Here is an 11,988-nt window from a genome sequence, read left to right on the forward strand (position 1 = left end):
TAAATATGGTAACAAGTAAACATGAAGTAAAACAATAAATAAACGACGATTCGATGTTTGGAAATAAGGCCTAGGGATCATACTTTCACTAGTGGTCACTATCAACAATGATATCATATAGGAATATAAATATAAGCACTTCACTATGCTACTCTGAACTACTCTACGATTGGATAACGAGCACTAATTCACCGCGTAAGACTGCAAAAGAAAACCTTAAAGATGTATTCCGGAGTACTAATGAACACCCCACGCTGCACTTTGAGCATTCATAGGAGGTACTAACACACCACAATTTCATAGAGACATCCAACAAAAATCATAATTCAGTAAACAAATATTCTGTGAAATATAGCCTAAGAGACCCACACGGTGCACACACCCTCACCTTTACACACTTGGGACAAGGAGTCTCCGGAGATCACATAAGTAAAATTCACTTGAATAGCATAACGGCATCTAGATTATAAAGCTCATGATCACATAAAGATCACACCATGGGAGAGAGAGATAAACCACATAGCTACCAGTAGAGCCCTCAGCCCCGGGGAGAACTACACACTCCTCATCATGGGATTCAGCAAAGGCGATGGAGATGGCGGTGGAGTCGATGGAGATGGCTCCGTGAGCAATTCTCCGTCCCGGTAGCGTGCCGGAACAGATACTTGTATCCCTGGATCTCTTGTCTGCGACAGCGGTGGAGCTATGGAACTTTTCGTGGACGGAGGCTTGTACATTCAGGGTTTGCCGAGAATATGTATAAATATGCGGAGTGGGTGCCTGGTGGCCCCACACCTACCCTAGGAACGGGCCAGGTCCACTCCTAGGGGTGGTTTGAGAGCTCTGCTGCGCCTCTTCGACCCCCCTTCAGACTTCGTCTTCATTTCGATAAAATATTGACTTTGGCTTTTGTTTCGTCCAATTCCGAGAAAATTTCCTGTGCAACTGTTGCGGTCAGAAACCCACCGGCGAGCAGCGACGGGCAACACAGTAGAGCCGGGAGGCTCCCAGGACTGCGGCTGGCCCTGGTCCCTCCGAGCGACGGCCCGCAAAGACTCGGCACGCACGTCCGATGCTGGTGCAAGGGCTTGCCACCTGACCTATACCTGGTCAGGAAGGTGATGGATGTGCCTCGCTTAGTTTCCTGCATGGCATACACGTAAACATTAAATACGAGCCTCGATCGGCTCTCAGGATGTCCTGTGAATCGGCTCAAAGAGCCGATCCACCCATGATCCGTACAAGGTCATATGATACGACGATAGCATATGATACGATGAACAATGCTAACCCTAACACGTCTAAGATAACTACGTTGCTCGCCATAAAAAAGGCTTCAGTACAAGCAACACATGAACAGCGAATAAACGTGTACTGCCTAGATCGCAAGATGCGATCTAGGCAGCATGATGCTTACCCGGAAGAAACCCTCGAGACAAGGGAGTTGGCGATGCGCCTAGATTGGTTTGTGGTGAACGTGATTGTTGTTTATTTCATAAACCCTAGATACATATTTATAGTCCGTAGACTTTCTAACGTGGGAATAATCCCAACCGTGCACGAGCCAAACTCTAACTAACCGACACGTATCCTACTAAATTACAGATACACGGGCGAACTAGCCCAAACTTTGCATATAAGGCCGATTCATGTATTCCTTCCATGTATATTCTTCAAGCCCATCTTGATCGCGGCCCACCTCTGACTCGGTCAAATTCTGGTGATAACACATGCCCCCCTGGTTTTGGAGTTGATAATTCCAAAATCACTCTGCTTTTTCTTCGTCGGGTCATGTCGTGGCAGAACCGTCGCAGTATCCTTCATCATGATGCCTTGCCTCTTCCACTTCTGCGTGCCCTGGCAAATTTTTTTTCGTTGGGCACCACTTCCTCGGAAACTGCTATGGCATTGAATTTCCACTATATCCCCTTTTATTTAACCGCTCCAAACAGTTTGCTTCTTCATCCCCTTCGCATTAGCACTCCAAAAGCCCTCCTGTGCCACCATGTCTTCTTCCTCCTCTGCCTCATCGGGTCTTTTCACCCAGTCCTCCTCCTCCCGCGAGCCGACGCCGGAGTGGAACCCGGAGGAGGCCCACGCGGCCAACATCCGCCGTGCCATCGAAGCCGGGGAGGAATCCAGTCACGATTTCTCCGTCTGGTCTGAGGACGACAAGTCCTCGACCGACGGGGAAAGTGACCTCCGCTTCCTCGCCGACGGGGAAACGGAGGAGGAAAGCGATGACGATCGCTTCTCCTGTGATGACTTCACCCCCCCCGAGGAGGAGGAGGAGGAGAAGGAGGAGGAGGAGGACGACACCTCCTCCGACGAACCGCCGGCCAAGCGCTTCTGCCCCTGGCCGGGGAACCTCAGCGACTTCGACAGCGACGACGACGACGCTGACGAGCAGGACGAGGACAACGAGGGCCCGGCCGGCGGCCGCTGCAGCAGCGACGACGAGCCCGCCGGGAGTAGCGCTGACAGCGGCGACGACGGCGACGACGAGGGCAGCGACGGCCTGTAGATAGGACCCTTAGCATAGGATCAGCAGTAGTAGATGGGGCAATGTACCCCCTAGTATTTCCTTTTGAGAGCAATCAGCTCTTTATGTAAGAAATCCTATTTATCAATGAAGAATTTCCCCCAGTTTGATTTTGCCGATTTCCTTTAAGCTAATTTAGCCGATTCCCCTTCATACTGACTTTGCCGATTGTTCACTTAGCCAATGCTCAATGAGCTGGTAGCAACGCATCGGTTCTTCACAATCTATCTTCAATTCTTCAACTGATGACTTTGAGATCTGGTGGATAATGTGGAGTCTTCAAGAGAGCCCTTAAATTCCTCCCACCAGGTCCAGTGATCCTCTTCTGCAAGAATTCACCATTTTTGAAGAAGGTTGCGACGAAGGAATCAGCCGATGACACCCCAATCGGCTTCTAAAACAGAGCATCTACCAGGCCAGCTGCCCCCCGAGCCTCAGTCAAGGCGAGAATATCGGTGAGGATGCACAGATCAGTCAAAGGGCTTTGAACTCAGGTAATTCTGAGGCAGCCACCATGCCGAGCCAGCCAAACTTGCCCCCATCGATCGCCTCTTCTTCCGTTGAAAGCCGATATTGTAGACGAAACACCAACGGCTTAATGAGCAAAAGGCTGCCTTGCATGCCAAAACTGACGCTTCCGACAGTACTGCTGAACTGGCGCAAAGGGTTGGAAGTCCTCGAAGAGAAAATTCATTGTTCACCCCCTCAAGGAAGCAGAAGGCCTTGAAGCTGAACTGAAGACCGTCTTGGGGAAAATCCGCGTCTTGAACACGCAGCTGGTAGATCTTGTGTAATTTGTACTAGAGTCGATGGCTGTGCATCGGCTTTGTTTCTTAGCTCTAAAGTCGATGTCCATGCATCGGCTGTATATCATGAGAATTTTTTTTTTACTGGCCGATTTTTCTATCGGCCCCCAATATTTCACTGCACACATGTTCATCTGCACATGTTCATCTGATTAGGTGCCCCCCGAGCCGAATCTGCCAGGTAACTGCGGATATCGGCTCTGTAGTTAGCCAAGGCATTGTATTTGAACGTCGGCTCCGGTAGGACCAATGTTGATTTTTCCAGCTCATCAGCCGACGTAAAACCGCTGCCCATTAGATCGACGTTGAACACAGGCAGAATGTGTGGTGAGGATAATTTTGGCCGATTGCTGGAATCGGCCTCCATGTCGATTGAATCGCTCAATGAAGGTTTTGTAATGTTCCTCCATAGATCTTTGGGGCCGATCCCAAGGATCGGCCTTGCCACGTTTGCCCATAGGTTAGTTCTTGTTATACGGTCAGGCCGGTGGATAAAACCAGCCTAACCCCATCCTTTGTCACGTCGATGCGCTCGCAGTCGTCCAAATTGATGCCTGAGAGTGGCTCTTGGACTGCTGTCTCCCAAGCATTCATGCCAGCCGTTGAAATCTCGGCTGAGTCATCTGCATGGACGACCTCTACCTCATCTCCATCCCACTGTATTACGCATTGGTGCATCGTGGACGGAATGCAACAGTTGGCGTGGATCCAATCTCTTCCTAGCAGGACAGCATAGGTGCTCTTGCTATCGACAATAAAGAACATCGTAGGGATGGTTTTCCTTCCTACGGTCAGATCCACGTTCAGAACACCTTGTGCGTCAGACGCTTGGCCGTTGAAATCGCTCAATGTCACGTTGGTCTTGATCAGATCCGAGCTAGAGCGTCCCAACCGACGTAGCATGGAGTATGGCATAATGTTGACTGCCGCTCCGGTGTCCACCAGCATCTTGTTGACAGGCTGCCCATTGATATAACCTCGCAAGTACAGGGCCTTCAGATGTCTGTAGCTTCTTTCTCGTGGCTTCTCAAAGATAACTGGCCGTGGGCCGCAGTCAAGTTGTGCCACGGGTGCTTCATCTAATCCTGGAGCACTAAACTCCGTCGGCAAGATGAACACCACGTTTGTGCCAGCCGATGTTTCATCATCGGCTTTCTTTTGTCTGGGACGCCACTCTTTCCTTTGTGGCCGACCTTCTTCGTCCAGGGTTCGCTGAATTTTAGCGGCCAGATCAGGCCGCGCCTTCCTCAATGTGTGCAGGTATAACCTTTCGGCTTCCTCCAAACCACGTAGTCGCTGAACCCTACGCTTTTGGGAACGGCTGAGTCCATCAGGGCACCACCTTGGCCGGTGGTACTTATCTTCTTCTTCTTCATCGTCTTCCAAATCCTCGAGATCTTCCACCCGAGGGGACTCAGCGTGCTTGTTCCGAGGCGGGAGAGGCCCTAGACGTTTGAACACGGACACGTTAGCTGCATCCTTCCTCTTCTGTCTACACTCTGGGCAGTTGCCGATTGTAGGCAATCGGCTCATTCCTGAATCCCAGCAGTGTCTGAAGAAGGGACAGTCCCAGTGCCTATCCTCATCGTCTTGCTCTCTTGACTTTTCCTTGGCATGGCGCTCATGTCTCTCCTCGTCGCGATCATGCCAACAATGTCTCCTGGCGTCCCTAGCCAGACGATCTCTTTCACCATCGTCGTTGGGTCGTCGGCGTTGGTCAAATTGACTCACATACTTGTTGAGGAGGTGATCAGAGAGAGGTCGCTGATATCTCACATTCCTTACTTCTCCCTCTGTGATGTAGCGCTTGCCATCGTGACGGAGCCGATCGCGTGGAACGGCTTCCTCTGTGTCCTTGCTACGAGAGCAGCTGCCCTCGTCTCCGTCCTTACCAGAGTGGTGTCCAGGTCCTACCATGTTGATGTTGAACGAGAATCCTGGCTGGCACCCTCCAGGGTAAGTGCACTCCACCATGTTAACGGCGGGAAAGGGGTGAGTGTCAACTTTCATGGCGTACTGGTTGAAAATTAGACGTCCTTGTTCTACCACACCCTGCAGTCGTTGGTGGTATGGGAGAACGAGTTGTGCCATTTGCAGTATGGCTTTCCGTTCAGCTCCTGTACCGAGGGGATTTTGAGGCCTTCGGGTAACTTTAGCTGCTTCTCCTTAAGTAAGAGGTTAAAAATTTGCTCAGTTTTAGTTACGTCAAAATCAAACCCTCTGGGCGGACCTGGTGGCTTAACCCATTTGCAGGACACGGGGGTTGCCCCCCGAGTCCATTCAGCCACTGCTACCTCTTGATCTCCCGCAGAGCCTTCGTCTTCATCTGCCTCAACCAGGACTACCGCACGCTTGAATTTGTCCTGGTACAAGTCTGGGTGGCGCTGTTCATATAACGACAGTTTCTGAACCATGTGCGCCAGTGCAGGGTAGTCTGCTTGGGAGGCCATATCCTTGATTGGTGATGCAAGGCCCACCACTGCCAACTCGACTGCTTCTTTTTCAGTCACTCGAGCCGAATAACATCGGTTCCTAACAGTTCTGAAGCGCTGGATGTATTCTGCCACGGTTTCTCCACGCTTTTGACGTACTTGTGCTAGATCGGCAATGCCGGCCTCGGAAGCCTCTGAGTGATACTGCATGTGGAACTGCTCTTCCAACTGCTTCCAAGTCCGGATTGAGTCTGGTGGCAGCGACGTGTACCACCCGAAAGCCGATCCTGTGAGGGACTGTGCGAAGAACCTCACACGTAGCTCATCTGCTGCTGAGATCGTGCCCAGCTGTGCCAAATATCGGCTCACATGCTCGATGGAGCTGGAACCATCTGATCCATTAAACTTGGAGAAATCAGGGAGCCGATATTTGGGTGGTAGCGGGATCAACTCGTACTCGTTGGGGTACGGCTTGGAATAGCCGATTGTCCTCCTTTTCGGCGCCATGCCGAACTGGTCTCTCAGGATGGTACTGATCTGATCCGCGGTGCTGGCTGCAGGAGTCGAACTCTGAAGATTCGCCGGAGTGGCATACTTAGCCGCCCATGCTTGCTTTTCCGGCTACGAGCCAACTGCAGGAGCTGAGCTGCGGAGGTTTGTCGGAGTGGCATACTTAGCTAGCCACGTCTGCTTCTCAAGATCTGTTCCCGAAGTTCCTCCTGTTGTTCCAGAAGTCCCCGCCGTTGCGATCCGGTTTGTGAGTGCCCGATTCTTTGCGATGCGGCACGTATGTGCACGTGTATCCATGAGGGATCTCCTTAGGCGCCTCATGCAAGAACTGGTAGTCACTAGGGTCACCACCGATCTTGTAGACGACGTATGCCGGTGAATTCGGCACTTCTGGTGCTGCCAACGCGAATGACAGCGGTGGACGGGACTGGAGTGGCATCTCTCCTTGGTAAGTCCCGAGAGCTGGTCCTGATGGAGAGTACTGATGCCTCATGATTTCCTGGATCACCCGAAGAGCGACACGCTCCAAAGTGTTCACCAGGCTCTCAGAATGGCGGTGTAGCGAATGAGCTACCATGAAGTTAACCTCCTAACGCAGGGACCTGGTGCGTTCTTCTGACGGGGCGGACAGGTCCACTCCATCGAGCGCGCCTTCAGGTGAGAACCCTTTCCACCTGACGCCATGTGAGCGGGTTCTGTGAAAAGAGCCGATGAGGTCGGCTTCAAGGATCGCTTTGACCTCGTCATACTTCTTCTTGAGCTCCTCGGTCAACTCCTCGTACGTGACTGGAGTGCCTTCCGCCATCTCAGATGTAGATGGCGATGCGGTTGATGTCGAAGACGGTCCCACCGGGCGTGCCAGAATGTGTTGCGGTCAGAAACCCACCGGCGAGCAGCGACGGGCAACACAGTAGAGCCGGGAGGCTCCCAGGATCGCGGGCGCCCTGGTCCCTCCGAGCGACGGCCCGCAAAGACTCGGCACGCACGTCCGATGCTGGTGCAAGGGCGTGCCACCTGACCTATACCTGGTCAGGAAGGTGATGGATGTGCCTCGCTTAGTTTCCTGCATGGCATACACGTAAACATTAAATACGAGCCTCGATCGGCTCTCAGGATGTCCTGTGAATCGGCTCAAAGAGCCGATCCACCCATGATCCGTACGAGGTGTACGAATATATGGTGGTCCTGCTTGATCAGAATAAAGCTAAAACGACCTACTACGATTTAGGGTTTTCACCACATAATCGGAACATCCTACTCGTGATTGAGCCTGGCGGCCACGCACGGTGATCGTAAATCGACCCTAGACAAGGCCTAAAAACCAACACGAGGTTGATCCCCGGAACATCCTGTCTAGGGCTAGCAAACTACACCCTACGCGCCACTGGATCCTTCAACCCGTTTGTAAGGCCTAACTATGCAGATATTAAACTAATCCTCGAAGAACAAGGAGCAATCATAACGGATCGGATCTACTAAATAATGATCAAGCGGGGTGCCGCCCTTACACCTAAGATAGGCGTAAGGGCGGCTAGACGTCTCAGGGTTGCACGACGATAGCATATGATACGATGAACAATGCTAACCCTAACACGTCTAAGATAACTACGTTGCTCGCCATCAAAAAGGCTTCAGTACGAGCAACGCATGAACAGCGAATAAACGTGTACTGCCTAGATCGCAAGATGCGATCTAGGCAGCATGATGCTTACCCGGAAGAAACCCTCGAGACAAGGGAGTTGGCGATGCGCCTAGATTGGTTTGTGGTGAACGTGATTGTTGTTTATTTCATAAATCCTAGATACATATTTATAGTCCGTAGACTTTCTAACGTGGGAATAATCCCAACCGTGCACGAGCCAAACTCTAACTAACTGACACGTATCCTACTAAATTACAGATACACGGGCGAACTAGCCCAAACTTTGTATATAAGGCCGATTCATGTATTCCTTCCATGTATATTCTTCAAGCCCATCTTGATCGCGGCCCACCTCTGACTCGGTCAAATTCTGGTGATAACAGCAACTTTTCTGAAATATAAAAACATCAGAAAACAGGGCTGACAATATGGCATCTTGTTAATAGGTTAGTGTCGGAAATCATATAAACTGCAACGAAGTATGAACAAAATATATATGAATTGGTGTAAAACAAGCATGGAGCCTAAAAAATTATAGATACGTTCGAGAGGTATTAGGTACTAAGTACTCTATTCTGTTCGTTAACTGTGTGTTGTGATTATGATCGTGTTTCAGCTCTTCTGTGTGCCGTTATGTGAACGTAAGGTCACCATATTTGAATATGGTGAGAAGAAGGTTTTACCAGAGTATTTAAAATAGCAACCAAAACATGTGTTGTGGCTGAATAGAGATGGAGCACTTTATCCAAACGTCCAAAGAATCTATATTTGTGTTCAGGTTATTGCAACAGAGGATGCCAAACGATAGACTATGGCCCGTGGGCAGGGCCGGCTGTCTTGTGGTGCAGGAATCCGGCCCATCCGACAGAGCTACATAAATCTCAGCCAGGCCTCGCTCGGTCGCTCCACTTGTGGGCTGCTCTGCTCTGCTCCGTCCTCTCCCATTATTCCTACCAACCCCGCAGCTCTCTATCGCATCCCTCTTCCCCTATTCCTTCCCCACCGACGATCTGGTTCCACACCCTAGGTTCTCGCCGATTTGACCCTTGCCGGATCTTCCAAAGCGGACGGAGACCATCCTCTTCCGCTGCTGGCGACCGACTGGGTTCCGTGCCCTCCTCCCTTCTCTCCGGCGAGGCCACTAGGAGGAACTCAAGAGTAAGCTGTAAACCCTAGTTCCTCGATCTGCTTATGATTTCTAGTTAGGGTTTAGCTGGATGGCTGATCGATTCTATGCTTGACCAAAAAATTGTTTATGTCAGTATATATCTATCATCTTTGCTTGGTCATGCAAATGGGTAGAAATATTTGGTAGATCTGCTCTTGTTACAAAATTGTAGGAATATATATATATATACTTTTTTTTTGCAAATTAGGAATATATATCCTTGGTTCTGGTGCACACCTATCACTATTTTAGCATGCCTACTAGTACTCTGATTTAAGCTTGGCAATGGACTTAATTATTACCTGGTGTAAGAAACAATCAATATCCAGTACGGAGTAATATACTTTGTTCTGATGTGCATCCATTATTTTGGCATGTACTTGAATATGATGCCACTTCTTTCTATACACACTTTACTTAACCGAATGCCCTTGGTCCTTTTCATCTAAATAAAAGATCATTAATGTTGGGCCATTGCACATGAGAATTTAAGAGCACGATTATCTTTGGCAGCTCTTCTGTTTGCGTCTTCTAGTTAGAGGATGGCAATGAAAGGATGTTCTTGTCTATTTTAGTTATGCACTTCAGTATCTCAAAAGACATGCTCAGTGTACTGTCCAAGCTTAGTTGCAACCTTGCAGTCACTACTTACTGCAGCTGTTGTTGCCGAGTGTGCTGGATGCCTGGATTGATGGTTTCCACTACATCTTCATATTTTGATTATACTCTGAACTTCCATCAGTTTTCTACAAAATTGAGCTGATGGCCTTTAGCCTTAGAATAGTACAAAAATCATATGTATTGCTAGTTTCATCGTTTTAACTCTGTTTAACTATGAAATCCCATGTCTTGTCTTACAGACTTGCATGATGGAGACTGCAGAGTCTCGACCTTGGTCAGATCTTCAGCCGGAACTCTTGGGGCTTGTCCTTAGCCGCCTCCCTTCCTTGGCTGACCGTGTCCGTCTAAGGGCAGTTTGTCACCCGTGGCGCTCTAATAGTCTGTTTCAGTCCATTCCCCGCCCATTCCCTTGGCTCTCCCTCCCTGATGGTACCTTCCTCAGCATTTCAAGCAGTCAAATTCACCGCTTATCTGTACCAGAAGGCGCGTCTTGCCAAGGCTCCATCGACAACTGGCTATTCCTCATGCATAATGATGATGCATGCTCATTGATGAATCCTTTCTCCAAGACCAGCTTGGAGCTTCCTAAGCTAGCCAATGTATGGAAGCCTGCTATGCATGATCCTAACTTTGGGTTTAATCCAATTTCCTATAAGTTGGTGGTGCCCTCGCCCCTGGACTCATCACCCTGTCCGCTTGTTGCTGCTATGATCAAGGATAATGGTAGGTACGGTACACTTTGTATTAGCCAACCACCTGGCGTCATCGACATATTCAAGGATGAGAGGCATCCAATACGGCACCTTGGGGATGTTGCATTCTTTGATGGAAAGCTGTACGTGTTGAACGGGTTTGGCCAACTTTTCATCTTTGAATCAGACAAGGACATTGGTATTTCAACCATGGAGTGTATAATTGACTCTCTTGGCGATTTAGGTGGAACACCTCAATCCTTGTCAAGTGAGGTGGTGTATAATGTAAGGATGAATCTAGTTGAATGTGCGGGAAGACTGTTGATGGTGTCACGATGGTTTCGCACTATGGCCTGTTCGACAAGTGAACCTTTCTTTGAACATAAAAAACGTACTGTTGTACTTGAAGTCTTTGAGGCAGACTTGAGAACAAACCCTGCTCGATGGAGAAGGGCCACTGAGTTGGGTGGCCATGCACTTTTTCTCGGCCAACATTGCTCCAAGTCCCTCCCTGCCAGTGAATGCAGTGGATACAATAAGGATTGCATCTACTTCATGTGTGACTATTCCTGGCCGAAGTGGCCTGCAAACCCTCTTAGTGACTCTGGTGTGTACAATATCAGGGATGGCACAATCACGCCATTGATGGCAGGGTCTGTAGGAATACCGCCACGTCAGGTTGGCCGGTGGCGCCCAACATGGTTCTTCCCTCCTGAACTTGTGTGATCATTCCATCAGGGTTGGATATTATCATGTGTACCTCTTAACTTAGTTGTAACAAAGCTTTGTGATCAGCCCAGCCTGTCCTAGTGCTATGTTGTCGTCTGATTGCAGTTTGTAAAGTCTTAATTAGCATGATGGTGTAATCTTAAAATTGTCTGGTTGTAATTTGTAAATGCTTAATTTGTATGATGGTGTAATCTTAAAATCTTATGGATGACCTTAATGGGATGTATTTGAATGCTTGGGAGCCTCACGGGGCGAAGCGGGTATGTCTGTGGGGACAGTGAAAGTGGAGTTCACGGTATCCTGTGCAACCCCAAGTTGATCTGGATCCGCTTGAACACAAGTTACGTAATCTTTGATGCCGTCCACCTGTGTGCTAACCCAAGGTCATCAAACTTGTCATACAAACTACTGGTCAGCAAATGCCATTAAAAGAAGGCGAAAACTCTGTCGATGTATGAGTTGTAGTAGTACTTATTTCAGGTTTTTTTATTGTTAGCAGGAGAGCTGCTAACTTCATTGATTAGAAAGAAGAGTTTTTTTTTTTTTTGAAACTTGATTAGAAAGGAGAGTTAAAACAAGGTGAGCCAAAAACAAAAAGAAAACAAAAACCCGGAGAGACAATGCCTCGGCCAGGGTCGAAAGGTAAGGAGGCACCGGCCAGCTTCCAAAGCCTAGCCTTGTCCCGTATTGTACGAGCTAAGAGCATCTCTAACAGAGCCCGCTAGTTTACGGATTCGGGCTGAAATTTGGCGCCGACCAGTGATCATAAAAGGGTCAAAACCGAAAAACTTTTTTCGGGCCGAGACCGAAAACTCAAAACGGCCTGTATTTGTAGGGGTCGATCGA

The 11,988-nt window shown here is 49.1% G+C and overlaps 1 protein-coding gene across 2 annotated transcripts; it reads left to right on the forward strand.

Moving 5' to 3' along the window:
- The first annotated feature begins 8,852 nt into the window (after positions 1-8,852).
- Positions 8,853-11,378, forward strand: LOC127311301 (F-box protein At2g26160). Of its 2 annotated transcripts, none has more exons than XM_051341710.2 (2): positions 8,853-9,097; positions 9,961-11,378. In XM_051341710.2, the coding sequence occupies exon 2, from the start codon at positions 9,967-9,969 to the stop codon at positions 11,137-11,139; it is 1,173 nt and encodes a 390-aa protein (XP_051197670.1). In that variant the 5' UTR covers positions 8,853-9,097; positions 9,961-9,966; the 3' UTR covers positions 11,140-11,378. The 2 variants fall into 2 exon arrangements, with proteins under 2 accessions (XP_051197670.1, XP_051197669.1); XM_051341709.2 differs by having other exon boundaries at positions 8,853-9,090.
- The last annotated feature ends 610 nt before the right edge of the window (positions 11,379-11,988 follow it).

The sequence above is a fragment of the Lolium perenne genome, chromosome 7 (assembly GCF_019359855.2).
Source record: "Lolium perenne isolate Kyuss_39 chromosome 7, Kyuss_2.0, whole genome shotgun sequence".
In the NCBI taxonomy this organism is placed as follows: domain Eukaryota; kingdom Viridiplantae; phylum Streptophyta; class Magnoliopsida; order Poales; family Poaceae; genus Lolium; species Lolium perenne.